We start from the raw sequence: 27,855 nt of genomic DNA, 5'->3' as shown, positions 1-27,855 counted from the left end.
CCTAAGGTTCTCCCACACCAGTCTGGACTTGAGGAGGGAGGAAGGAAGGAAAATGAAGGAAATAGGCAGCAATGATTTTCATGAAGAGTGAAGAAAGCTTCTAGAACAAAGTAAATAAAACATGAGAGCTTTTGATAAAATTTCAGCAGAGATGAAGATGAAGTGCTCTGGGGGAAAACATGCCTCCAAGGGATGGAATGTGATGCGATAGCTCCGAGAGGCCCAAGGACAGAGGAAGCTGGGTGTGACTGCGCAGCTATGGAAACACAAACATCAGTCCTTAGAAGGGTGTCTGACCAAGCTCCTTCAGGACAATACCGCTGTGAGTTGTGTGACTTTACTTGTCCATGTTATTATCTAACCTAAAAGGCACCGTTAGGTGTGAAGTGCATGTTTCGTTGGCTCCCCATTTCCAAGTTTTTATTAATACTACATTCACCAGTTCCCACAAAAAGAGCAGTGTTGGGCAAGTTTTCATAACCGTTTATTCATTATAAATAGTAAACATTTACTGCACTTTTTACATGAAAGACATTTTTACAACACATTGTTGTTGGCGGAGGCTGCAACACAAAAGATAGAACTTCTCTCCATCCGTCACCCACTAAGACCAATGTATGAACTGAGCTCGGTGCTACGTCTAGTCTAACTCACTATGTCATAGTCTCAACTCTAAAGGGAATGTATCTGTGCCTATCTCGTTCGTGATTCCAAGAACAGAAAGAAATAAATAACACTGCCTTCCCCCTTCTTGCCCCTCTTAACATCTCCAAAAGCAAATTTATTGACATTCGATAATGTCACCGCACAAATGTATGTAAACCTCAGTTCCTAGAGTCTTTTAATATTGGAGAGCGTTGTATAATTTAAAAGTACATGAGGGCCACATGGACATTTCTGTTCTTGCCCTGCCGTTCCTAGAAAAGAGAAGCATGTAAACGTAATAATTTTAAAAGCATCATTCTCGAACATGCTCTCTGGTCAAAAGGAGCAAGCCGGGTGTGGGTTGTCCAGCAAGCGGCAAACGTCGCTGCGTTCGACCACAGTGAATCGTGGGCTGCGAAAATAAAGCACCTGCAAAAATATAGTTCTGATTCTGTATCTATGAGCCTGGCATTGCCAAAGCGTCCGTGAGGTACACAGTATTGCACACTGAGGAGCAGCTGTGGGAATGCACTCACTTCTCCCCTTCCCAGCTCAGCCCCGACGGGAAACTGCGCTGGGGAACCGGCACACCCCTGCCAGGCCGGGAGAGAACACCAGCTTTTCCTCCTGCTGACCCAGGTCCTACCAGCAAGACGTGTCCTTCCGGGACATTTAGTAACCACTGAAGTCCAAGTGAGGGTACGATAACAAATAATTTATTTGGGAGGCCCTTTACATCTAGTCTAACTTCCTAAAAACGGTGCCACTTATTTCCATATCAATTTCCAGTGTGTAAAAGTCAAGGATTCCTCCGTTCCTGCTGCATTAAGGGAGCAGTCTGAAAGTTGTAGAAGCGTCAGCATGGGGCATCCATCCTGTTATACTGGGGAGAATTCTCCGACTGTATTTGGGAACATTCTGCTTGCCCGAACCAGTCCAGATAAATCACACACGCACGCACACACGCACACACACGCACAGGCACAGGCACACACACAAATGGAATGTTTCAGCGCCTACAGAGCTGGGGTGTTGGATACATAGCCATGTGAAATCGTTGCCTTAAAACGTTGCATTGTCTTTACTGTCCCGGGTCTTCCTTTTCTCCACGGCTTTGTCCAGCACGGTCAAAAGAATTGGAAACCAACTACCGGAGAAACCAAATCAATCACTCTCCTTTGTCTGCTGTCGGGACTGTCCCCCAAGAGGGCGATTTTTTTTCTGAGAAGATTCTTCATGTCTCGACTGTGGAGACTGGAAATCGGGCCAGTTGTAGCTCCAAGTGGCCGGTCCACTTACGCGATATCTGGCTTGAGATAATGGAAGGCACCTGCAAGGAAACACACATAGCTCTCAGGTCGTGCCGCGACAGCTCGTGGCAAGGGGCAAAGTCAGCTACCGGCCGACACTGTCGTATTTAATACCGTGGCATCAAAGGATTCGGACTAATATTTTTAGTCCTGAGACAAGTTTGACATAACTCTGTGTCTTTGAGATTATACTCCACATGATCCTTGAGCTGACCTTATTAAGAACATGTGTTTCTAATGCCAGGGGTTACTTCATTTTGGCCAACCCTTGTGTTTTACCTAGTGCCAATCGGGTTTCACATCTCGGCAATTAAAAACCGCAAGATGTTGTTGACATCAGTTAAGAAAATAATTATACAAGCGAGTTCTTGCTGGAACAATCTGCTGGCTTTGCCCAGAGTTGATCCTGGGATGTAAGGCTGAATCAGGCCGCCACCTCCCCTTTCTTAAGGAAATGTTGGAATTTTTAATGCTTCCAGAAGCAAACACCCCCTAGAAAGTCTTAGACTTACTTTGTCCATATTGCCCATACTGGTAGCCTGTGACAGGGTCCATGCTGTAGCCCGTGGTGCTATAGGTGGGTGGACAATACGACTGAGATGTTGGGAGACTGTCCAAGCTCTTCATATGGTCTAGTCTCTGACTGCAGCTGGCCGACACCGTGGTGGTAGGTTCCAGGCCCCCAGTGAGCGGGGAGAGCGCATAATCGGTCTGGGGCTGGTGGGGTACCCCACCATGGTTGGCCAGGAGTCCCATTACCTAAAATAAGCAGGCAGATTAGGAAGACATGAGAATGCGAGGAGGACCATAGCCTACAGCTGACAGAGCAACTGGAAACGTCCCATTTTGATTTCTTTGGGAAGCTACTGTTAAAGAGCTGTCCGGATGATGGTGACCTCAATTCAGAGTGGCAGAGGTGTTACATCATGCCCAATGAAGACATCTGACTGCAGGTTCAGAAAAAGGAAAGGGGAGGGGGGGCAGGGAAAAGGCAAAGAATTGGAAGGAGAAGGGGGGAAAAGACAGAGAGGTTATACTGTGCCGCTAGCGATACAATCAGACCCGGATTTCAAAGGAGAAAGGAGGGGGGACACAGGGGCACAGGGACAGCGCTAGGGAGACATTTCATCTGCTTATATAGAATAATGCCTAACCATATAGTACCTCTGTTTCACGTGTGATTTTAAACAGGTATTTGCTTATATCTTTTTAAAAGTTAAATGAATTCAAATCAAACTCTTTTCCTGTATTTTGCGATCTCTGTGTCTTTTTTTCAGTGTTTCCTCTCAAGAAAGTTCCTCCCGATCTTGGGAGGCCTTCAGTAATCAGAAATAATTGTTCCATCCCGGAGGCTTCCTTGTACTTTTCCCGCCCCTCCCACCGGATAACCATACATAACTTCGGTGACCTACATTGAATTGTGAGAGATTTGAGAGGAGTAACCTACTCAGCTTTACATGCCCACACCTAACAGAGTGCCTAGTACCTATTAGAGAGGGGAGGGGGGAGGGAGAGGGGAGAGTGGGGAGGGGTGGGGGAGGGGGGAGGGAGAGGGGAGAGTGGGGAGGGGTGGGGAAGGGGGGAGGGAGGGAAGGGTAAAAGATTCGCCAGCCAACTGCTTCCATTGCTTATTTTTCCTTTTCTTCTCTAAACCAACATTCTCTATAAATAAGTGTTAAATGAAAAGCCTGAAATGCAAACATGTTAGAAAAAGTCCACTCAGTTTTGCAAATAACCCTAAAGAGCGAGCGAACTTGGAAAAAAAAACAAAACTGTGATAACAGAACAGCTTTCAGATTAGCACGGAAACACTTTCGCAAACTCAAGCTCGCTGACCCCTACAACACCTTGCTCAGAAGTAAGTGGATAATTAATTTTGCAGCTGGAAACCTGTCACACGAGCGAGGAAGTGATTTTTCTCAAGTTCATACAATTCAGTGGCAGGGCTCAAAAAGCAGTTGCGGGAAAGATCGGCCTGTGGGTGAAGAGCCTCGTGTGCTTACAGATACCACCTGCTCACGAAGTGTAAAGGCAGGGCCCACAGTGGCACAGTATTGCCACAACGGTCCTGGTGTGTTTTACGATCTTTGGAGGACACGAAGCTTAAAGTGTGCACAGAAGAGCAGGAGGAGGGGGCTGTGCTGGCCTCCAAGGAAATTCAGGCCATAGAAGCCAGGAACCAGGGGTTCAGGCAAGGCAGGAGGGAGAGGCTGGTCCTGCGTCCCAGAAAGCACCTGAAATTAGGTTCCACAACAATGAGGCCACAACGCCCTTTGGGGAGGGTGTGCATAATCCTCACAGTTAAACAAAATCTTCTTGAAATAAAGCTTTAGACTGACACGTCATCAATTAGCCCCAAGACATGAGAAAGAGAGAGAGCGCCACCGTCTTCTGTGGATGACCCGGCTCCACTTCTCTGAAGCCATTCCTAGATTTTCTTGAGCTTCGTGGTGAAATATCTATTTAAAAATCTCCAAAAATTACCTATACTCTAAAAAACAGTCATATGCAACAGAGCATAGTTTTGTGTTACTGGAGATTTGGGGGAATGAAAATCACAAAATAAAGTAAGAATCAATAGGACTCACACAGCTCCAGGAGAATGGAAGGCCACTAGAGCCTGGGCTCTCTTAGGGACCTACCCAACAGTTTATAGTGAATTAACTTCATTTTCTCATTTGAAAAAGCTGAATGTAGCCTAGAAGGCATTGAAGTTATTTCCCGAACGTTCTTCCAACTACATGGGGTTTTTTCCTCTTTTGCCTTTCTTTGAGAGCTTGTATAGATGATTTTACAGTGCATACTTGGAAAATTCATAGACTTTAATTGATATACTAACTTATTAAATATTTTACTTCAAGCCAAAATTACGCATGTCTATTAGAAGAAAAGAGTCTTTAAAATAGAGGTTGTTCGGTGCCAAATGCAATATTTTTAAATCAGAGGTACCTCTTTGCATACTGGTGTAATGGGCAGCAATGGACAGGGAAGGTTAAAATACAAAAAATGTGATTTTTTTTTTTTTTTAATGAAAGGGAATAATGACACAGGTACAAATATCTTACCGTAAATAAGCTGTCCTAAGCAAAAAAGAGAGAGAGAGAGAAAGAAAAAAAGCACACCTAGAAAAAGCAGTTTTGTAACTGTCTCAATTCAGAGAAGAAAATGTCCAGTGGCACTAGATAAAAAGGAATCACATTTTCAATAGCATCCGCCACGAAGCTCCGTGCTTGAAATTCGGCTGACGGTCTGTCGCTTTAAGGGAGAATGGGGCGCCCTGCACAGTGACAGTAGGAGAGCCAGAGCCGAATTTTATTCGAAACATGCACACCCTCCCATGAGCTATATGTACATTTTTGCGATCAACTTTTTTTTAAATCCTCTGCCATCCATTTCTTGTTTGCATAACTTTGAAGGCAGCAAAAACTTTTTGACCGTGGGGGAAAGAAACAACCATGAAGATTCTAAGAGAAGAAACGAGTCGTCCCTGTGAGCAAAAACCAGCTTATGATGTTCCTGGAGCAGCTTTTTGCAGTTGCTAAATTAGAAAAAAAAATAAAAATGGTAGGATAGGATTTACATGTGAGCCCTTGAAACAGATCCACTGGGAGATGGAGGTGTCTGCCGGGGCCAGGCTCTAGGGCAGTAAAGCCACAGCTCCTCGGAGAGCCTGGCCATTGGGGAGCACGGCCGATGAGAGGGGGAGGCTGCGGGGAGGGAGCCGGCAGAGCCCCCCGCTCAGGCCCCGGCTCAGCAGCCCGCCTGCAGCGGCTGAAGCGAAGAAATTAGAGGACCGTCACCTCTGGTCCCTCTGACCCCTGATCGGGCCGGGAAAGAGACCTTCTCCCACAGGCTCCTATTCCAAAGTGACTGTCACATACTGCAATTGTGATCTGTTTCTCAAGAACCACATGAGGATGGAGAAAGAGGTCCCAATATCTCCCTACATTTGGTCCGAAATTGAAATTAATAATTATAACGAATTGCAATTCATTTCAATATTTCACACTGACAAGACGTGAGAAATATCCATCTTTTAATAACTTGTCGTTTAGAAATTAAAAATGAACTTTCTGTTGGGAAAAAAAAAAAATAGCGACTATGTAAATAGAGAATACACTGCTTTCCCCTAACATCATCTAAAACCTCAAATCTCTGCGGAAGGCTCCCATTTCACTTTTATGTGCGCTTCTTTAAAAGCTATTTTGTATTTCATGTGGTTCAAGGGAAGCTATGAACATTTCTCGTTGCCGCACAAAGAAGTTAGCTGGTAAACGATTTCTTGGAACGCCCCCAATATGGTTATGGAATGTCTTCCAGCCATATTTTCCCTTTTAGAGTACTGTCAGGATTTCTTTTATATATGCTTTTCCTGCAGCAACTGTAAGTCAAAACATAAAATAAAATCTTAATTTGTTGCAAAGCGTGTGTGTCTTTCCCCCTCATAAACCATTAGGTCATTTCTCCTACAGGGATGGACTGCACTTCTGCCTGATTCTTTTTTAATTTGGGGTGGAGGGAACACAATGGCCTGGCTTTCACAAACTATTTCAAAGGAAAAGAAATAAACTCAGGGCTACTCAATTCTGTCTACAGAACACTGGCCATATTATTAAATGCCAGACAAATCCAGGAGGTACAAGGACCAGGAAAAGAGTTGTCCTTCAATGAAAATCTCGATTCTGTCCTTCGGGAAAGGAACGCAGAGAAGACTGAGTTTTTACCTTTAGTTGAGTAGAACCCTCAGGGGAGGCATCTGAAAAAAAATCTATTAAGGATATTTCTAAATTGCTACCTCCAAAAACATCTCCCAGACACCGTTTCTACACTGTGTTATGGGTAACCTTTACAAACAAATCCAAAGCCTTAGAATCATAAGCCGATCCCTTAGTCATTCGCATTATTAGAGACATTTTCTGAAGATCTCCTTAAACTCATTCTCAAATTTCAGAATTCCAAATAGGTTGTTTATATCTTGATTGGAAGATTATATGGTTCAGGAAAAGCTAACTCTTCACAATTGCTTCATGCCACATTTCTCTTGAATTAATTTTCCTATTGTTAAGATTAAATATAAAAGATAAAAGCTATGGGCCAAATTAAGATTTACATTTAAACAATGTGTCTGAAAAATATTTGTCTTGGCGTAAGCATTATAGTTTTGCCTTCAGTCGAAAGTGCTCCAGGCTTATCAGAAATCTAAAATGATTTAGCAAATTATGGTGTGCGTCCAGACACTTCTATTTTTGTTAGTATAGATCCTGGTTCGTGTCTTTATTTATTTATTTTTGTCTTTCGGTCACCAGATGTTCTTCTGAGTTAACATTTAATAGCATACATTTAGTGGCTTTTTAGAAGACCGCTGTGAATTACAGCTTTGTATAATATAAAGGGTTTTTTTTTTAAACCTTCTATTCATCCCTCCAAAGTTTACTGACTATATATTTTTTTAATTTGGATATGACTTATTTCCAGAACCAAAAAATATATACGTATATTCAAGTGTTTATCCAAATGATTTTTACCGATACGGGTGCTATCCAAGTCATCTAACAGTTAAATCTCAGTGACTGCATCTTGGAGGCTTAAAAAGCTTACATTGGAACCACAGAGACTTCCCAGAAAATGTTGTCTTCGGATTCAAATGCCTTAGGAATTATCCTGCAGTTGATTAGCATCTAAATAATTAGATTTTGGCCCTGTCGGTTTGAAAGCTGGAAGAGGGAAGTAGCCTGAAGGCAGAAGTTTCTCTGAAGGTAAGTAGGGTGACCTTCTCACCCAGACCAGAGTTATGGGAAGGGCATGGCTGACCCTCACCCAACCAGATAGAAACCCAGGGCCTGTAAAACGTCCAGCTAAATACACCCTTTTTTTTTTTTTTTTTTTTTTAATTTTAATCATTAGCTCACATTTTACAAGTAGCAATGTTTAACGCATGATGAAAGTGTGTGTACCAGCCAAGTGCGATTCAGTTGTGGCACATATTTTCAAGTTTTATTTATGAAGAGCACAGTAAGTACTGTCTCAATTAAACTCTAAGTAACACATATGATTTAACCCCCATTCCTGTGACCAATTACAGATTCACTTCTATTTTATCAGTTCTTTAGAGCACCTATTTTAACTGTTAAATTGGTAGCACTATTTTTTAGGGACTGATGCCTAAAATATAAATATAGGCAAAGAACTAGCATAGAAAAGGTTCGCAAAATACACATATGTGCACATATATATGTACATGTATACATGTATGCATAATATGTATAGTTTACCCTAGCTAATAATGAACAATCATATTATGTCCATATATCACCAATAAAATAAAGGCCATTAAAAAAAAGCTTATTCCACCTAAATGAGAAAGTATGCCAGTTAATACATTTGGTAGCTGACTATGCTAGACCCACCGTGGGCTGTAATAAAATTCTCATATGTTTTAATTCATTTACGCATGCCTGCATTTAATATGCTTTGTGACCATGTCTACAATTAATATGATTTATGAGAAAAGAACATGTGCAATATTGGGGGGCGGGGGGCAGATACAGGATACGTATTTTTTTTCTTCTATGAATGAAAAATACAACACACCGGCTTAAGGAAGATTGTGGGCTGTTAGCACAGTGAGCTGGGCTGACAGAGCCCTGAGTAAACTTGGGGGAGTTAATGATATCCTCTTATCTGACCCTGACACATTTGCAGCATGTAATTTACAGAAGCTCTGTCCAGGGAATCTTGACAAATGCTCCTAACGATGTCAGGGCAATGTTCCATTCTAATGTAAAACAGATGTGGGTCAGATCCCCTCATTCATCACTTAACACACAGAGGCTCCAACTCTTTCTGGGAGGAATGACATTACCTGCTGTTAACTCTTCTTGGTTCAGGAAATTTCTCCCCACCACAGTAGCGCCCTTAAAGGGTAAGCACTCAAACCTATCATCGTTTCCAGAACCTGTCTGAAAACATGACTGTGGAAAATCAAACATATATCTTGGTTTAACTTCATGACGACTTCAGGACACGTTTGCTAAATATTAATGGACCCTTTGGGACCTAAAATTACAACTACAGAAAGGGAAAAGCTCTGGGCTTGGGCATCCCACAATGCTTCAATGAGGTGGCATTTAAAACTTTCTAATTGCCCATAAACTAAACCTGCATTCAAAGAAATGCAAGGCTCATTCCCCCTGATAACCATTCATAAAGGCAAACCTTGCTGAACCTTACCTACCTAGCTCTGAGAGTCACCAAAAAAAGCTTATAACGAACTAGAAATCCACTAAATTTTTTAGAAAGAAGGGACTCAATTCTGCCCCTCTGAACCTGAGGGATATTAGGCTCCACTGTATTCCCATTCCGCTAAAATTTCCCATTCCACGAAGATTTCCCTTCCACCCAAAACCCTAATAGCATGAAGGACAGACATTCCGGGCTACCGAGGGAGTTGCCCGGCTCAACAAGGGTATTTTTTCTTTCTTCCAGACCATGTGTGAGGGAGGCAAATACGTCTGCGGCTGCCCAAAGTCAAAGGCCCAAGATTCCACCTAGGAAGTGCCTGGAGATTATAAAAGAGAAGCATCCCTTTCCTTCTCTTCATGTGAAGGAAGACATGTCCTTAGGAGAGAGAAAAGGGCCACGGAACAGACCAAGTGATACTGATCTAATGAGTAGATGCCTAGAATGAACACACCTTTCAGGAATGTTTTCTGTTCACAGGCTTTGTGGTCAGGGGGGAAAGCGCTCCCTTCAGACGATGCAACAGGCAGCCACTCCTTAGATGTGGGTCAACGTCTGAGCATTACAGTCTTCCAAGAGCCAGAAGCTACGACTCCACTAAGCTAAAATCCTATCTACCCTAACTCCCTCCCTTACCCGATTCCAGGGGCACTGGACCAATGAAGGTGTTGCTTTTCCACTTGAAAATGTACCTGTGCCCTGGATCACAAGCTGGGCGGTGGCTATGCCCCCCATTGCCCAGGCAACTCTCTGCAGGCTGGCAACAGGCCGGGGAGCCGCTCACCTAGGTCTCTGGTCTACAGAAATTAGGGCCGCTCTTCCAGGTCAGACAAAACAGAGTCTTTGTGATTTAGTGCTTAAAAGAATGCTTCCCAATCAATTAACTCAAATTTAGATTGTCCCTTACTGTCCCAAAGCTTTTTCATTGAACCTCTTGTTTTAGCTCCTTTTATCTTTTGCTGGTGAGAAAATCATGAACACACCTTTCAGGAATATTCTCCTGCCTTTGAGGTCAGTATCATGCTTCCAATTTATCTAGTATCTAATATCGTAGGAGCTGGACTGTATATTTTTTTTAAATGCATTCGTGTGATATTATATTTCAATAAATCAAAACAAGAAAAAGAAAAGGAAATCAATAAATAGGATAATCCTCTCTCCTCCGCACACTTGGCCCCATGGGATGAGGGAGTGCTGGCTCTTGTTTTCATTGCAGTGGATTCTCATGCTATTGTGATCTGAATTACTCAAACTAAACCCATTTTTGTACACTGTATTTCTGGGGACTATCATAGCCCAGGCATATTACAATTACTGCATTCAGAGTGCATAGCAAGATGAGTCCTTAGTTTTTAAAAAATGTCTAAGTGGAACAACACCTGAAAATACTTTGGTCCACCAAGAAACTGCCTTTCTTTGATATGAGTCAGTTTCCACATTTGCTCTTTGTCAGAGGCAAAATAAAAGTGTTTTGGGGTGTGTTTTTTTTTGTCTGAGGTTCACACGATATTTTTAAGTAAACAAAAATGAAACAGTATTATTACTTTATCTAAAAGCATTTAAACCTCTCGTGTTTCTCAGCATAGCTCTATAGAACAACTTTTTAAATATCTTCCAGGTTTAGCAAGAACATGAAACAGAAGCTGAGATAGTTTAAGAGACTTGTCTGAAGACACACAGCTAGTAAAGGAATGGTAAGTATTGGCGTCTAGTGCCTTTTACCTTGGGGCTCCTTGTTTACATGGATGCGTTGCATCCACACTACAATTAATTCACTAAACAGTAATTCTCTTTCTTTCCTTTACTCCCTTATCAATTTTATCTAAATAAACATTAGTAAACAGTTTATAGTTTCTTCTTTAAATTACTCTTTCTTGCTAGGTTGTCGCTCAGAGGGATGGCAGTGTGTTGAAGCAGATGACATCAGATGTTTAACAGAAAGAAACTTTCACTTAGGAAAAACATCAAGGGAACCATTTTAGAAATGGACAGATCATAGTTGGATCTCCACCTGTGTTTTTTTTCATTCAGCATTTCCTAGGAAATGGTCCTCAAAACTTGGCAGTTTGATACTCAACAAAAGGGCTCCAGAGTTAAATTAGACAACACCGAGTTATACAAACATGTTTCCATACTGCAAGCCTTGTCAGAGCCCTTAGTAGGCTAATGTATACTGAGACTCTGAAAGATAAAGGGATATAATTTGTAACATCTACTAAATTGCTGATTCAGAATCCTTTTTCCCCACAAATACTGTTCCAAGGAGCCCATTTTGGGGAATAAGCCTTAATTATGAGACACTGTTTGGTTTCTGGGTGTTCAAGGATGACTTTGATCTAGTACCATTCCTCTAGGAGCTCAGAGTCAAAGGGGACATGGGCACTTTATAACACAGTGTGGTATGTGTTTTAACAAGGTAGGAACACAGTAATGTGACATCAGTAGAGACTAAACCAAGAAATTCTGCCTGGAAGAGTTATGGAAGGGTTGACATTGAACCAGAAATTTTCCCACGGAGTCATATAAGTAGAGGGTCAGCTCTATGAAGGGCTTTTAAATCTCACAACAGATGCAAGAGTTTAATTCAATTTTTTAATGCAAGATGCACAAAATGAGAAACTATTTTGTGAAAAAATAAAACGATCATGATTTCTTTAAATAATGCCTGCCTCCTTCATTAGTTCGGTGTTGAGGGCTAGCTGCTCTGTCCCCTCACAGCTAAGAAATATTCCCTTCGAGGTACAAATGCTACCCTGTGATTCTACAAAGTGCACTGTCTCCAAGGATCTCCCAATTTGCCATCCTTCCCATTGATCAGCAGGGTCAATGCAATCACTAATCTCCGAAATTCTAGTTTACTGAACTCTAGCGAAATGTCAAGAGTGATTTTTAAATATTATGCTGTACATTGAAAAATATACACCTCTGATGAAACCCAGACTGTTTTGCAGAGACAGATTCTTTAGGGGGGAAAAAAAAAACAACAAAAAAATAGTACACAAGTAATGACTAAATCCAGTCTTCTGGGTCTGCAGTACAAAGCACACATTCAGCCCCTAATTGAATAAATATGCAAGTATTCAGATTTCTGTAGATATTGCCATTTTGCAAATGCAGTAATAAATTAAAAGCTTTACATTGCATTCCAACCCCATATAAAGGGTTGATTCAGACCACTGGCCTCACACTAGAATCTGGCACAGCTCTGCCGTGTATTATTCAGCACAAAGAAAAACTTTTACTCTAGGACGTAGTTATAGACCAAGCAATCACACTCAATTTTCTCTCCTCAATGGCTAAAGGAATTCAAATGGACCTAAAAATGATGGGGCTGTTGCATTTGATTTGTCCAGTGTACAGGAGAAAGCAGCTGATGCAGTTTCTATTTAAATCAATTCAGCAGACACCAAAAAATTTTAATTCAGCAAGAAAGGTTTTCTTGTGGCTCATTTCAGTGACATGATGTAAGATTCAATCACTGGCTGCTGCTCCCTCCTTTTCTCTAAAAAGGAGATTTTGGCCAAGCAGTTGTTTCGCTCACAATTCTCCAAATCTGTAACAAACTCAAGAGACTGTGGCTAGAGCTGACATAAACCAGGGCTCTCCTCATACTCTTTAAGGGCAGCAACCACAGCCTTCGGGGGGAAACCAATGGCACCAAGTCAATTACAGTCTGCATCGATTCAACAAATGGATTAGCAGCACCGCTTTCACCACACAGAACATCCCGAAACCTAAATGCAGAATGGGAACACGCAAAGGGCCAACGGTTATTCCGGTAGAGCTGAAATGGGCTCGTTTATGGGCATAAACACCCTTGAGCCTTCATAAACATGACAGGCTCCTGCAGCCCTGGTTTTGAGCTCATGGGCTGCTTTAGCAATGAAACAGAAAGAGCTTTGGAGAGGCTGCTACTGGTGCACGGACTGCCTCTCTGTCCAAGCTTTGATGGACACCCCACCAATCTCTTTAATCAAAGCCCCTCCTTACTGTTCCACAGATGAATTTCTGGAAAGTGTGAAGGGGAGGAAGTGGCTCTGCTGGGAAATGGTTGGTGGCAGGCCACCTGCTTGTGGGGTTCTGCACAATGATAAAAGTAGGCTGAGGGCACAGGACCAGCAACCTGTGTGTGAAATGGAAAAAACAACTGGCCTGGCATCAGGTAGCTACAGGATGTGTGCCCCCCAAATGTCCAGGAGCTGGCCCCACCACCAGGGGAAATCTTACTGTTCTGACCATGTTTTAACAGCACAAGAGAAGGTCAAGGAATGACCATGCCACCGTGAAAAGGATTGTTTCGCGATATGAAACCGAAAAGTACCCATCACAACCATTTTTAATGACTATACCCCATCCACATAATAAGCCCTTACCCCTTCCATGGACAAAAAATCACCATCTTGTCTGGCAGCTAGGGAATCAGATAACTGCAAATACTGTGGTCGAAAAAATGACAAGCAGAGTCAAAAAGCAGTCTTGAGTTAACACATATTAACACTTAAATGCTTCTCCCTAATAAGTTTCAGGATGAACAAATGTTTGCCCAAAGAAACTGTGCTGAGCAATTGAAATCTAATTTGAAATGGAACCACAACAGTCTAATACATATATGCATGAAATGGAGAAGCCGCCTAACAAGCGTGGCTGACACCAAATATGCAATTTACATACATTACACACTAATAATCTCGATTTTAATATTATTCTTTAAAAGCAACTGGAGGGGGGTGGAGTTAAAGGTTTTCTTTTGTGAAATGCGAATAAGAACAAAGGATGATCCTGGCGTCTTCGGCCATTAACCACGATCTTGTTAATACAAAGATCTCTCGACTCTTTCTCGAGTTCATTTCTGGAACCGTGTCTCATCCCCAAAGCTGTGATGATTCGACCAGACTTAGCAGATGAATGGTCGGCAAACTTGATGAGATCTGCAGACCTACTCTTTGTTCTTGAGTTGCTGAGTGGCGAGCAAACATTCAAGCATTTTCAAGCCTGGTCCACAAATCTTTACGAGATTTTCTTTCTTCCCTCAGCAGATTGCCCATGAAAGAGGACAGGTGTACCGGCTATTTCATTACATCTTGCCCAAGACCTGGAATAACTCTGAAAGGAGGCTCCTGAGCACAGCTCTTACCATGGGGATTTATTAATAACAGCTAAACGTTCTCTAAAACGAAACTTTTTTTTTTTTTTGGTAATTTAAGCCTACTTTCTTATTTTGTCATTTGTTTCCCTCATAAACCAGAAACAAAAATCTGCCCATCTGCTCTAAACATAAAATGTGTTCATAATAATCCAGATTTATACCAAATGTATTTTTAAGTATTGCTGAATTGAGAGAGTACTCAAAATTTATGGCCTCGGAGGCTGCAAGGAGGACTTCCTCTTTTTAAGAAGGGAAATGCTTAAAATGAACGTAAGAAAGGCTCAGAAAGCTTCTTGGATATCAAATGGCTCCGTAAGAAAGAAAAAAAATGTCAATGATATGAGTAAATGAATCAAAACCATATGGGTCAAATTTTCCCTAAAATACACAGTTTGAAAAATTAAGGAGGAAAAGTACTTGGCAAAATGTGTTTTGGGTTTTACCAAACCCAAAACATTTGAAGAATCATTTGCAATGGTTGATGAACCCTAAATGCAGCCAAGTGGCCCGTTTCTGTATACTGCATAACAATCTTTAAAACGCTTCTATGTAACCCACTGATACCGTGTGTCACTCAAGAAATCATTAGAAGCTGTGACCAAAAACTGTAGTTTGTAGAAGTCAGGTTGGGGAGGGTGTGAGACGATAAAAGGTTGTTAATGTAATAGGCCTTGCTTCTCGGGTTTGGCTGGGTGTGCTTTGGAGATGGGGGAGCAAGGAGGGTGGTGTTTCTCGCAAAGAAAGTTAATTAGAAGAACATGTTAATTAGGCTCTGGAGTGGAAATACACTGTCTCTTTCCCTGTGCTCTTCCTCTCTTGTCTCACACCAAGAGAGCACAACCTTTCAGAAGGCAGGTACTGCCGGGGGGATCCCTCTCCAGAGCGAGCTGAATGGTTTTCCTCTCACAGGGTGTTGGTCACTCATTACATAAGCCCCAACTCCTAAAAAGGGTTATGAAGTTCAAACAAAATACAATTCAGCGACAGCAGAAAATGCCAAGGCCATCGGCCTACCCTCTCGCTCACCCACCACTGAGACTGTCGCCTCAAGGTCCCCGACAGATGCAGCCTCTGAGGCAGCCAGCAGCAAACACACAGAAGGCTCTCGGCCACACCGACAGGAAAATCAGGCCGAGCACCAGCGCCAGAGCCCACACACAACTCTCCGGGCCGCTGTGTTTCCTCAGCAAGTGAAGTGTGCAAATCTGTTTATAGAAGAATTAGCAACAATGGGAAGAGAGATGCAGCTGGCTCTTCACCCTGGCGGTAACTCCCCGTCATTTCCATGATTGTGTGCACTGGCCTCGGTATTTCCATCAGGGAAGTGGGACTGTTCCCCAGATATAGTAACTGATTCCCTCAGAACAAGATAAACTTGCCAGCAATTCAGTGGCGCACAGACCCTTTCAGAACTTGAGCAGAGATATGAACAAAGTTTCTAAGAATTTTTGTCAAAGTTCTTCGGTTTATAATGTCCTAAGTACATGTCAATCCGTTGCTGCTCCAGCCTCAGCAGCCGGACAGATGTGACTTCCCGAGTCCCTGCTTCACAAACCCGCCCCTCTCTAAGCTGAGACTTTTCCTGAGCGAAGGACTGGGGGCATCCAACAAGCACCATTTGGCTAAGGACTCTGATTCCAAGCTTTAAGAGAATCTGCGCTTGAGGGGTAGATAGGTTAGAATCCCCCCCAAAAAAGGCAACTACAGTCCACACATACAGAGAAACAGTGTGCCTGTCATGGTATCTAGTAATTCCTGGACAAGAAACTAGAAAGCCCATTGTACAAAAGTTTCCACACATTCTAACGCATGATTTTCATGTTTGAATGGCAAATAATCTATCAATTTCAATGACCCTAGGAAAAAACGTCAAATAAAATGCACATATATTTTTAACATATCAAATATCCTACAATGAATTGATCAAAATGACTGGAACAACTTTAGCTCTGATTCAATTTACTAGGTGAGGAAAGGTCTATGGTGAAGTGTAAACACAGAGAAAAGACAAGATGCCAAGTCTTATACACCATATCTCAGGTATATTTTTCAGAGTATAAGACCCAAAAGGAACAGCTAGAAGGCAACAAGCAAAAGTATTAACAGTGGTTGCCCAGGGTAATGTTTTTCTACTCTAAAGACACTTTTAAAAAATTTTCCATGTTCTACAATAAGCATACAGATTATTAGAAGTTAGGTTAGCAGAAAAAGTGTATAAAGCAAAAAAAAAAAAAAAAAAAAGTAAAGAGTGAATTAGCACAAAGAGTGTAAATTAACCTGAACACCAAAAAGTTTAGAAAACAAGTTTCTACTGAATGATTTTAAAATTCGACTGAAGCCCCCGGCCTCTATTTATCATGAAACCTGTTTCCTCTCCATCCGACTGTGAATGGACTAAAACAGACAAGGTCTAGACCAGAAGCCAAGAGCCCCAGGTCTAGTCCCGATTCTCTCACTGTCAGCCCTGTGGCCTTCGGCAGGCCCGGAGCTCTCTGAGCAGCAGTGGATGTGTCTGCATCTTGGATGTCAGATAGAGGCAGAGGAAGTGGAAGAGTGAAAAGAAAAGAAGAAATGGTAATCATAGGATTAGTTTCACTATAATATTATATGGTCCAAAATATTAATAAGCTCTTCTATAAAATAAGCAATAAGACTAAACGGTCACCGCCCTTTCTCTACTTTAGTTTATAGGTAAACCAGGCTAGTTAATGTGGGCTTTTGTCTCCAAATTTTCTTCATAATATTTTTAATATAACCAGACAATCACAAACAGGATACCCCCCCCCACACCCCGCTTCAATAGAGGCATTCCTGAGAGGTGATAAATGCCAAAAGCTATAGAAATCTGAGTTCTAATGCCCAAGTTTTCTACTCCCTCATTTTGCAAAGATGTTTGTACAGATACTGATTCACTCACACTGTCTTTCATTCTTCAATTTTGTGTGAGGAAATAAGAAACTTCTTATTACTTGTCTCCTTTCTAACTCTTTGGGGATGCTACCAGAACTAAGACAACATGGATTCCTACTGGTGGTTTGAGGCAGAAATGCAAAATATCCTGGCTATTTGCAATGTTTTAAGGAAGGATTAACATAATATGTAAGAGCACAGTAAAGAAATACAGGAAAAGTTGCCTGTGGAATTTTCCATTGCTTGATATTGGAATGATTCCCACCCTACCGCCAACTCTGGAATCACAGCCAGGCTTCTTGGAAATCAAGGATTAACAGTTTCAAGATCAAGTGCTAATAATCCCACTTTTGTCATGCTTATATTATGCAATAAAATACCCTTAACAGAACATACGAGGTGATACACGTATAAAAAGCTAGCAGTTTCACTTATAGAACACAGATTTATGTCGGTCGTTATACTTACCACGGATGAACACTAAGAAACGCCGAGGCAATCCTGGGTCTCACCTTACAGAAGTAGTTAGGCTTGACGTTTACTCATATCAAAACTTTCAACCAAATCATGCTCATAAAAAGCTTTTCCATGGCCCAAAACCACTTATACTAAAAAGTGCAGAGATAACTACTTTTGATGTTACTTCTAAACTGTGGAAGATGCTCATATGCTACAAATCTGGGCGTTTCAAAGATGCATCTATTAATAGAAAGCCAGGATTTTCATGCACAATCACATTTATAAATGCCAGCACTTGGAAATCAAATGTACTCAAGTTCTGTAGGAAGCACATCCATTGTTTTCATGTTGTTATTTTCGGCCGAGGTTTAAAGCCACCTCTTATTTTTATTTTTTTTTAGCCCAGAATGTGCTATAGGAATCTATGAAACTTAATTACATTTACTGTTACAAAAAAGGATTTATGAACTTTTGCCTTTAGGCAGAAATGTTTATTTCATTGCCTTTACTATTCATTCTTTTCAACTCCAACGGCTTTGAACTTTTTAGCTGCTCAGAGTTATCACTGTTGTGCAGCGCCCGGGAACTCCACTCCCAGGACGCAAACCACAAGTTGAAGAAAACGAAAAGGCGAAGATATATGAGTCGTTATTTTGGCCACCCTTTGTGCCATTAAAATCTCATTTTCTGCCTATTAGAATGCCCTCTTGGTGCTTAGGCAGCGGTGATAGTCACTGATTAGTGTGTAATTGACTATAATTGTCTTTTCACTTTTCATTTGTGTCATTCTGAGCTCCTCTCTGTTTTTCTCACCACCAAGAGGAAAAAGGCGGTTAAGAAAAGATAAAGCTGTTAAAACTCTCACTCTCAGCCCTGAAGAGATTCTCGATTGCAATTATAGATTGCCACCCCTTTGTGACATTTCTCCAAATTTAGCGGGCGGCTAGCCTCGCCACCTGGGCCAGGAGCTCCCTAATAAAATCAAGCGATCTGTATTTAAACAACTGCTAATAATGTCAACCCCAGACAGATGCCACATGTAGGAAATTTAACCAACCCTCTGACATGCAATTATCAAGGCAATTTATTAATAGGATCTCTCAAGAAAAGCTCATAGTCCAATGCAAATTAGAAAAACAATTACGACATTCAAATCTCTCTCTACTCCCAAAGAGCAGCAATTCTCCTGATTCCTGCATTTATGACTCATTTACCCCGGAGTTCTTCAGTCATCAGCTGGGTCTCTCCCCACACAACTTGTTTGCTTCCTCTCGACTGTTTTATAAAATCTGGCATTTTATTAGTCGCTGCTGCTCACAACCCTCTCCATGGACCACATACCGTTGTTGTTTTTTAATGTGTGTAAGTTTCTTACCCAAAGACCAAAACTAGGAGCAGAGCTGACAAACTACGTCTAAACATAAAAGCTCCAAGATTTCGTTAGGAATCGCTTGCATTTTAAGTCCAAGCTACAACTTTTGATACAGCCCGTAGGAAGGCTGGAGAGAAAGGAAACTAGGAAACTGAAATCATGTGGCTCGTATAAAGAATACATTATGGTTTAAATCTGGCAATTCATTGCCCCGCTGCCTCGGGGAATTGACTGTTCGGTTCTGGCATCCAGCACATCGCTGTCTGGGGACGCGGGACTGACCTGAGGTGAAAGGCCGTTGCCAATGGCGGGGTTCATGGGGTTGGAGGGCCCGGACGGGGGCACGAAGCTGTCCGTATAGCTGGAAAATCCATGCCTGGTGCTGGGGAGACAGTAGGCAGAGCTGCTGTCCGGGTTCGAAGGAAGGGTGCTTTGGTGTACGGTGCTCGGGGGGAGCGGCTGAGGTCTGTGCACGGTGCTGCTGGGGTCCGACACGGCTGCAACGAAGAAGACGGTCAGCCCGCAAGGCCGTCTGCGGGGCGGCCAGAAAGCGCAGCGCGGAAGCTCCGTCGCCAGGCCACCAGGGGCATCTACTGGTCGGACCAGATGTTCATTCCCAGCTGCATTTCTTACCGTGCAAATATCTCCCCACATGTGTGCAAGGACATAGCTGATTTATATGCTTTCATGGCAAACTCACCCAGAACAGGAATTCAGAAATCACATTAACAATGCTAACAAACCTATGCGGGGAGTGAATGTTATTAATCAACGTAAGAATTAACCCATGTAAGAGTTGCAAGAATCAAATTTCTTCAGCAAATATTCTTGCAAAGCACCTACGTGTTGCTGCGACGGTATAGTTTCGAACACCTAGGATGCTATCTTTCATAATCCAAAATAATTTCGTCTTGTTTATTCCCATCGCCTCTATGTGCTGACAAACAGTGACTTGATCAAAGCCCCCCCCCCCCACCCCACCCCGTTACTACTGCACTCAGTGCCCATCACAGAACGTCAAGGAATTCCGCACCGGAGTACAAATGCAGATGTAAAATTTTCACCAAAGAAAAGCAAAGGGCACATTTTTTTAGAAAGGTGGTTCGGTTTCATTGTTTAGTTCGGTTTTCAACTACTGAAATAGGATCAAATGGCAGCACAATTTATCTCGAGAGATTCAGACATGGCCCAGAACAAACTGCGGTTCTGAAATGTGACTGGCACTTTCAGGACAACCTGATGTAATGTCATTAACATGCAGACAGCACGGGTGTCACCCTGGCTGCCTTCGCAGGGAGAGCTATGGGGCCTCAGTCTCCCGCCTTGACCCCCCCCCCCCCGTACCTTGTGGAATCGCCGTGGGCTGGTACGAGGTCTCCGACAGCTGGTATGTTGGCAGGGTGGGCATGGCGGTGGGGGGGAAGCCCCCCGGAATGAGATGGTTGAAAGCCATCAGTTGATTGGCCCCAGCTTGCTTCCTCCATCTTGCACGGCGGTTGCTAAACCAGACCTATGGATTTAATTTAAAATTTGAGGGCTTCGCGGATGAAATAATAGTACATTCTTAATGAATTTTTCATGCTAAAACAGACTCAAGGCCCCTTACTGACAGGGCAAGGAGAAGTAAGAGCCCTCCGCCCTCTGCGTTGTACTGTCGGGGGACACAGGGGAGTTAAGTGTCAGGGTCACAGCGGGGCTGCGAGGGCCTTCCCTGGTCTTGCAGAGCCCCCACGAGTCCAGTCAGGACACGGGAGGAATGGCTGAGCAGGAATGGGACCAGCAGGAACCCCTCTGTCACCACCAACACCCCCACCTTCATGGATTCCAGGGAGGATCCAAGAGCCTCCAACCCCCACACAGTGTGTGTCCTAATTCGGACTCGCCTGTTCCACTAGCCCTTCTATCCTACATTCTTATAGTCTGTCTTTGTATTTCTACGGCCATTATGGGCACAGCTCCTGGATAGTCATATAAACTGACCAACAGGAGCCATTTTACCACCTATTTCAAAGCGTGAGACATTGTATTGATCATAGCGGGAATGAATGCCAAAGAGGTAAGTGTTTCAAGAAATGAGAGAATGTTATCTAAGGAGACCCCATAAGTAATTAGTTCACTATTTCTTTCAACAACAGTTTTAAGCACCTATAACACTCTGTGCCAGGCACTATGCTAACCAGGTAAACTCAGAAAAACTTGATGTAATAAAATAAAATGCCTTCAAGGAATTTAAGATCCAAGTACTTTGAGCAGCTAGAGAGAAATGGCAATAACAGAAGCAAGAAATGTAACTGAATATCTAAAATATTGAGAAATTATAATATAAGGCGATTAATGGGCCCCATGATTTTGCCTGACTCTTACACCTGCAGAGCTCAAATGTAGAACTTTGATTTTTTCTGTGTACATGTGATGTTGCCGCCAAAATGAGAAAGGATTTCTACCAATTAAAGATTTGATAATTCCTATATCAAAAGTTCATAGAAAACTTAATAAGGAGAAAGCATTGTGCCTGAGGTCAGAGAGATAAAGGGGTGAAAGAGATGATAGGAAGAGATAGGACCCCTGCACTCTAGCAGCTTATAGTCTTGTCCTCATGGAATTCAGAGTCATCAAGGAAACCAAAATAATTGCTCATTAGAATTAGAAGCTCCATGTTTGGAAATGCAGAGAATCAGGAAAAGTTTTGAGTAGACACAGAACTTTAACTCATTTTGAAGCCTGGGTATGATTTCAACAGGAAGTGACTCCAAATGGACATGATAATACAGGAGAAAGCATGTCTAAGAAAAGATAAGACCTGATTTCCTTATGAACAAAGTTAACAATTATACGACTTATTTGTAATTTTTTAAGTTGTAAAATTTTTTAGACTTAAGGGTCAATTTCTCCTTTCTGGAGCAAGAAAGCCCAATTTAACAAATATTTTTCCAAGTCATCTGCTTAAACTTTTGCTTACCACCCAAGCTCTGAAAAAGAGTTTGGTCTTCTCCGGGCATGATGCAAGATACCGTTAAGGAGAGCTGTCTGAACATCTTCAAAATACTAACTCTTAATACTCCTTGAGTTTCCAACCAAAAAAGAAGCTAAGTCAATATTTTCCCATGTTGATACAAAATTGAATTAGACCTGGGGTAAAAGAACCATGAGCAGCACTCAATTTGAGATCTGTGTCGATTGTGTTTTCTCGCTGCCAGTCTGTTGCTGTGACTCCCAGAGGCACTGGGGTAAGAAAACTGTTTTCAGAGAAGGGTTTGGAACAAGCTGTTAGCCTGAGGAGGCTGGGGTAAGAAATGAGGGGCATATTCACGCCTGAGTGCGCTGTACTGTACCACACACCATGGTCTTATTTTGTATTGTAAAACTTTGAGATTAATAAGGCCACCTGGCTCAGGTGAAGAGGTCCCCCACACCTATCTAGACCAACCTAAATATGTTGGATCTCTAGCTTTATGTACTAGGCTGGGAAAAAGGTTGAATTTCCGAAAGTTCTGATGTGACTTCATTCATTCAGACATACTATTCTCAATTGACCTGGTGAGATATTTTATGAAGAACTCAGAAGCCTGCACTTCCATTGTTATCAGAGCCTGTTACCAATCTCTCTACGCCAGCTCCCTGCTGTAACCTCTGCATAAGTAAACCCAGTCTGATTTACCCAGTGGATGGTTATACCTGATCACTCTATCAATTTACCCTACTTTTAAAAGTTTATCCTAACTCCTCCATAACCCAATTTCTTAATCAAAAATGTCTCTCCTCAAATAATAAATTAGAAGAAACATCATGATTTTTAAAATACCTTCAAATACCTTCAAATGATTGAATCCAAAAGACTAGCGGTATAAGGTTTCTGGGGGTTTGTTTTCATTTTTCCAAAATGATACAAAAAATATCGAAGACATTGAGTAAACCCACCAGGAGCTGGATTTAAAAGTTCTTATATTTGCAGTACAATGAAAGATGAAGAGAAATCGTGGGGAAACAAATCTTTACTGAAAACGAACCTTCAACAGGAGGTTCAAGAATTTGATAAAGGGAAGAATTTAAATTTGGGCTAAATAAACCCAGAGGGCTGTTCCTGAGAGAAGCAGGGCTTACTGAGGGCTGGCCTGTCTGTCTCTGGCCATTTAACCAAATGTGTCAGCATTTTGCCATTGCTAGCCTTCTGCCTCTCCTGGAACCAGCTGTCTGCCGAAAGCAGCATCAAAGGAAAAATAGACTGGAGCTGTGAATTGGGAGGTGCTTTTTGCCTTCTTTATACTTTGAAACTCATAAAAGACATATCTTCTATTTTTAACAGAAAAAAAAAAAAAACAAGTTGCCGTTGAAATAACCCTCATTTTAAATAGCCAAACCAGCCAAGCACAATTATCCTGGGGGACTGTTACCACCCATCTTTAACTGAAAGACGTCTCCTTGAAGTTTTTACCTCGTTGGATACCCTGCAGCCTGGTTCATTTTCATCTGCCCCCTGGATCTCTCCCTACTTGTCTCTCTACTGAGCCCTTCCACAGAGCTATATTCATGCAATTTGGAAATCATCTTTATATCCATTTCTGAAGTAATACAAGGTCCAATGATTCTTTAAAGCAAAATTTTAAATTAACTGAAAGGTTCCCATAATACCATGGTACCTGCGGGGGGGGTGGGGGGGGAGATAATCAGTTACAAAAGAAGAAAAAGATTTTCATAAATTTGTCTCTTCATGAGTAATATAAGTAACCAATTTGTTCAGGCCCTCAATATAAGTTGGGGAAAACTTAGTACTTTAAAATATATAGTAATACTTTTGATTCATGTGGGTGCAATGCACACCAGGCAAAAGTTGACTTGCAGCTCCCCCACTTACCATGGGACTCTTTTCTAATCTGCTAAATGGGAGAAATTAAAAAAACTACTTTACAAGACTATTGTGACAATTAGGTGAGACGGTGCAATCAAAGACCTTAAAAGAATATCTAAGAGATATTGTGTTCAATAAATGTTAGTCATTAAGTAAAAATTTTCATTGCCCCCTCTAAGAAACCCAAGAATTAAAGCCTTGCTTCGCTGCCTTAACTCCATGGTCTATAGCCAAGGTCTTTTCTGCCTATGAGCAAACAGAAAAGTGCCCAAATAACACCTCCAATCATTGAAAGCCAGTTTGGCTTGAATGGAGACGTAGGTCAAATTTGCTTCCAAGTTTCATGGATTAGTGCTAATTGTCCTGTGGTGTAAGCCTAATTTTGCCCATCCATAAATTACTGGTTCACATTTTTGGTGTGGACCTCAAAGGCAATCTAACTTACATTATTCCAGATGGGTTATTTCATATGCAATTTGGAAACATGGAGAAATAAAATAATGTAACACATAATCCTTAGAAAGAGAATTTCATAACAAGATTATGAGATGCTTGATTAAACACTAGATTCGGTGATGTCTAATGCTGCAATGCCAAATACAGGACTTTCCAAGTAGGTGAATTCAGAACAAAGTGCTCATTCCCCTGGACCTTCTCATTCACTCCACCCCCCCCCCCCCTCTGTTTCCAGGCCACACCGTCCAGGCCCTGTGATTTCGGCCACCCAGCACTGGCCACTGTGCAGCCAGTAGGCCGGGGAGAGGATGAGCACCGTGCTCCATGAGTGTCACAGGACCCCAGACACACACGAAAGCAGCTCAAAGCGGCTTTACACGTTCCAAAAGCGAGCTCCTGCAGCCAACTGCAGGATGACCATATTTTTGCTTCATGATGGAGTTTAGAGTCAGCTATTCCATATCTATCTTAACTTCTGAATGCTAAGGATCTATTAGGTGGCTTTAAATCACCATTGGGCTTCCCTGAGAATCCCAAATTACTGATGCTCGCAGGGTCCTCAGAGATCATGTATCCTAACAGTTTTTAATTGGAGGATGGAATTTCGGGAGGTGGTATTTGAGAATATGAGAAAAGCCAGAGGCCCTCTCCCTAGTTAATGCTAGAGAGAGGGAGAGAGAAGCAAAGACACAAAATTTTGTATACAAATCTCAAGTCTCCCAAAGTCATCCATGATTTTCCTGGTTGTCCACAGACCCAGTTTGAGATCATCTCATCTAACCTACCTCAAATTTCAAAATTAAAGAAAAAAAACAAAAAACCAAGGTGTGCCCAGATTATAGCAGAATTAAGTGACTTGCTCAACAAAACGCTTTGACACGCTGAGACCAAAACCCACATCTTCAGACTCCTCATTAAATGCTATCTCTAAAAGCAGCTTCCTTTCCTGTCTTCTGTTATCTTGGTGGTAAAGAAAATGGTTCTTGCCTGCTTCATGGAGTTATTAGGTGAAATATACACTAAAAATTCCGCACATCATAAATATGTGCATGTCCTACTTCCCCACGAAACTTTAATGCTTTCTATTATTTCCAAAATAACAGCTACCCAGGAAATAAATTAGGCAAATTAGTCTTCGGTGGACAATTCTTAGATTGGGTACTCAGATTTGGCTCTGATAAACACAATGTAGCTACTGTCCAAACAAATCAAATTTTAATAAAATACTGACAAAAGCTTACGTTATTATAGCTTTAGTCTCATCTCTATTCAGAAGACTTCAGAAATATTTTTCCTCAAGGGAAAAAAAATGGAATGGAAAGTGTTCATGTTTTCTTTTTTTTTTTTCGGTTTGGTGTTTGGTTTTCCCAGGTGCCCCAAATTAAACTAACTCACACTTTCTGGCTATCACTCAAACTGAGTTGACTTTGCTACTGCTTTCCCAGATCCTTCTAAAAACTACAGGATTTTGTTCTGGCATTTTAATCAGTGATTAACTACTCCCTTCTTTTTCCTGCTGGGTTAAGTAAGATCCATATGCCGGGTGTTGTAGGGAATTTGTTAGGCCGTAGATCATAGCCGTGGTGCAGGACGTGGTGTGTCTCAAGGGAACTAATGAAGCCATAAGGAATGTAAAGAGTCACCGGGTTAAAGCCACATTAGGACAGCTGTTAAGTTAATGAGGGCCCTGCTCTGGAGAGGAGGTCACTGTATAGAAAAATATGAACCACTCTTTATTGGCTTGATCCCATGTCCTCTGGAAGTTAATGGGCCTTTCTCAGTCTCCGCTGACATTCACTGAGCCCGACGCAAATGCCAGGCACTGTATAAGCACATGGGCCTGAGACTGATTCTGGCCCCCGTCCTTGTCTTTGGCAAAGGCAAGAATGAAAAAGAGCAACACTGAACACGCCTTTCAGTTTCCCATCACTCCCTTTGTTCGGTTTTTTAAAAAATCAATGTTTACTGTTTGATCTGTGTTCAGAGCTGATATTCGACCTATCTGAAAGACAGTGCCAGCGTGGGGGCTGGGCCAGCCATGGTGTGTAGGACCAAATCCTGGAATACGTGGGCACTCTATTAATAAAGGTTTGCAGAATGAAAAGCTTCACATTCAAACCAGGTAATCACAGAACTATAACAGGAGCAAAACAGGTTTGATATATATAAAATTATAGCATTATTATATTTAATATTACAATATGTATACCATATATGATTACATAACACTATAATATTTTTGTGCACGTATTATCGTGATGCATGGTTAGAGATGATCATTTCTGGGAAGGAACTCTCTGTCCCAATGTAGCAGGCAGAGCGACCAAATAGCACCAACTGGAACCTGCACTACCTGGTGCGTCTATGACTCTTACCTTCCTGCACGTCCCCACCCACCCCACCCCCGCGGTCACAATCGGGTGCCTCCGTTCCAGCTCTGAATGCTTTTCACCACCATCCCTTCCTTTCCCTTCACACGGCCACTGGCAGATTTCACAGCCACGGCCTCCCCTGCCTATCCCACAAGTGTGGGTGTCCCAGCCTGAAAGCCACGTCTTCCCCAGGGTGTCCTCAGAACAGACTTCCAGCCACATTCCTTCCTACCTCCGACGGCTCCTGACCCTCCAACGGAGCTGCACCCTTCTCTTCCCTCAGCGTGAAGGAAAACGGAAGGCCACCTGATCCCTAACGCACGTGCTTCCGACTCCGCTTCTGCTCCTCCGTTCCCTCTCATCGCCCTACTCTCCCCACCTGCCCTGTCCACTGAGTAACTATTTTGCCTCAAAAGTCCACCTTAAATCTTCCTTCTCCAAGAGCCCCTCTTGTTCACTCCAGCTAGATCTCCTTTCTTCTCAACTCTTGCTGCATTCTGGCTCTTTCTTACAGTACTTATTGCATCTGCTTTGTCTTTACAATTACTTGTATGTTTACTTTATTACCCACAGTAGATCAGAGCTCCTTAAAAGACTTAATTCACCTCAGCATTCCCTGGCTTTCTTAGCACTATGATGACCATATGAAAAGTCACACTGGATGTGACAACCCCTCCGACTAGGCTTGGCAGCCTGGAGGAGGTTACTGCTGTCAAATTCTGCAACAGCAGAGGGAATCAGCTGCAGGTGAGAAAGCGGCGATCACTCTAGAGACCAAATCCGCTGGCTAGTCCACTGCTGGGTTCCCAGCCTCGCTCTGACTGTGAAAGTGAAGTATCTGGGGATCACACATTTCCAAATACGGTAACTTAACTCCTGGGACAGGAAGGAGCTCCAGGATACACTGAGACATCTGCAATCCTTCAGACGGTGCTTTACTACCTTGAGGGGGAAGTGCATCGTTCATGATGAAAACGTTACTCTGTCACTCACTAGAAGCATATTGCGCCAAAGGAGCCTTTTCCGGAGGGTTCAGGGTACAGCTGACTCCTGAACCACGCAGGTTTGAACTGCATGGATCCACGCACACACAGATTTTT

The 27,855-nt window shown here is 42.4% G+C and overlaps 1 protein-coding gene across 1 annotated transcript in view; it reads right to left on the bottom strand.

The window, feature by feature from the left end:
• Positions 1-522: 522 nt before the first annotated feature.
• PAX3 (paired box 3) overlaps positions 523-27,855 on the bottom strand; it is an 87,491-nt gene continuing 60,158 nt past the window's right edge. The window contains exons 6-9 of the mRNA XM_081142863.1: positions 20,426-20,591; positions 19,364-19,578; positions 2,468-2,714; positions 523-1,975 (exon numbers count right to left, since the gene is read on the bottom strand). Coding sequence (XP_080998989.1) covers positions 1,941-1,975; positions 2,468-2,714; positions 19,364-19,578; positions 20,426-20,591 — 663 coding nt within the window. The 3' untranslated portion in view covers positions 523-1,940. The remainder of the gene's footprint in view (positions 1,976-2,467; positions 2,715-19,363; positions 19,579-20,425; positions 20,592-27,855) is intronic.

The sequence above is a fragment of the Miniopterus schreibersii genome (assembly GCF_964146895.1).
Source record: "Miniopterus schreibersii genome assembly, chromosome: 7".
NCBI lineage: Eukaryota > Metazoa > Chordata > Mammalia > Chiroptera > Miniopteridae > Miniopterus > Miniopterus schreibersii.
Note: the sequence above shows the minus strand (reverse complement) of the source record. Positions and strands in the feature narration are given on the sequence as shown.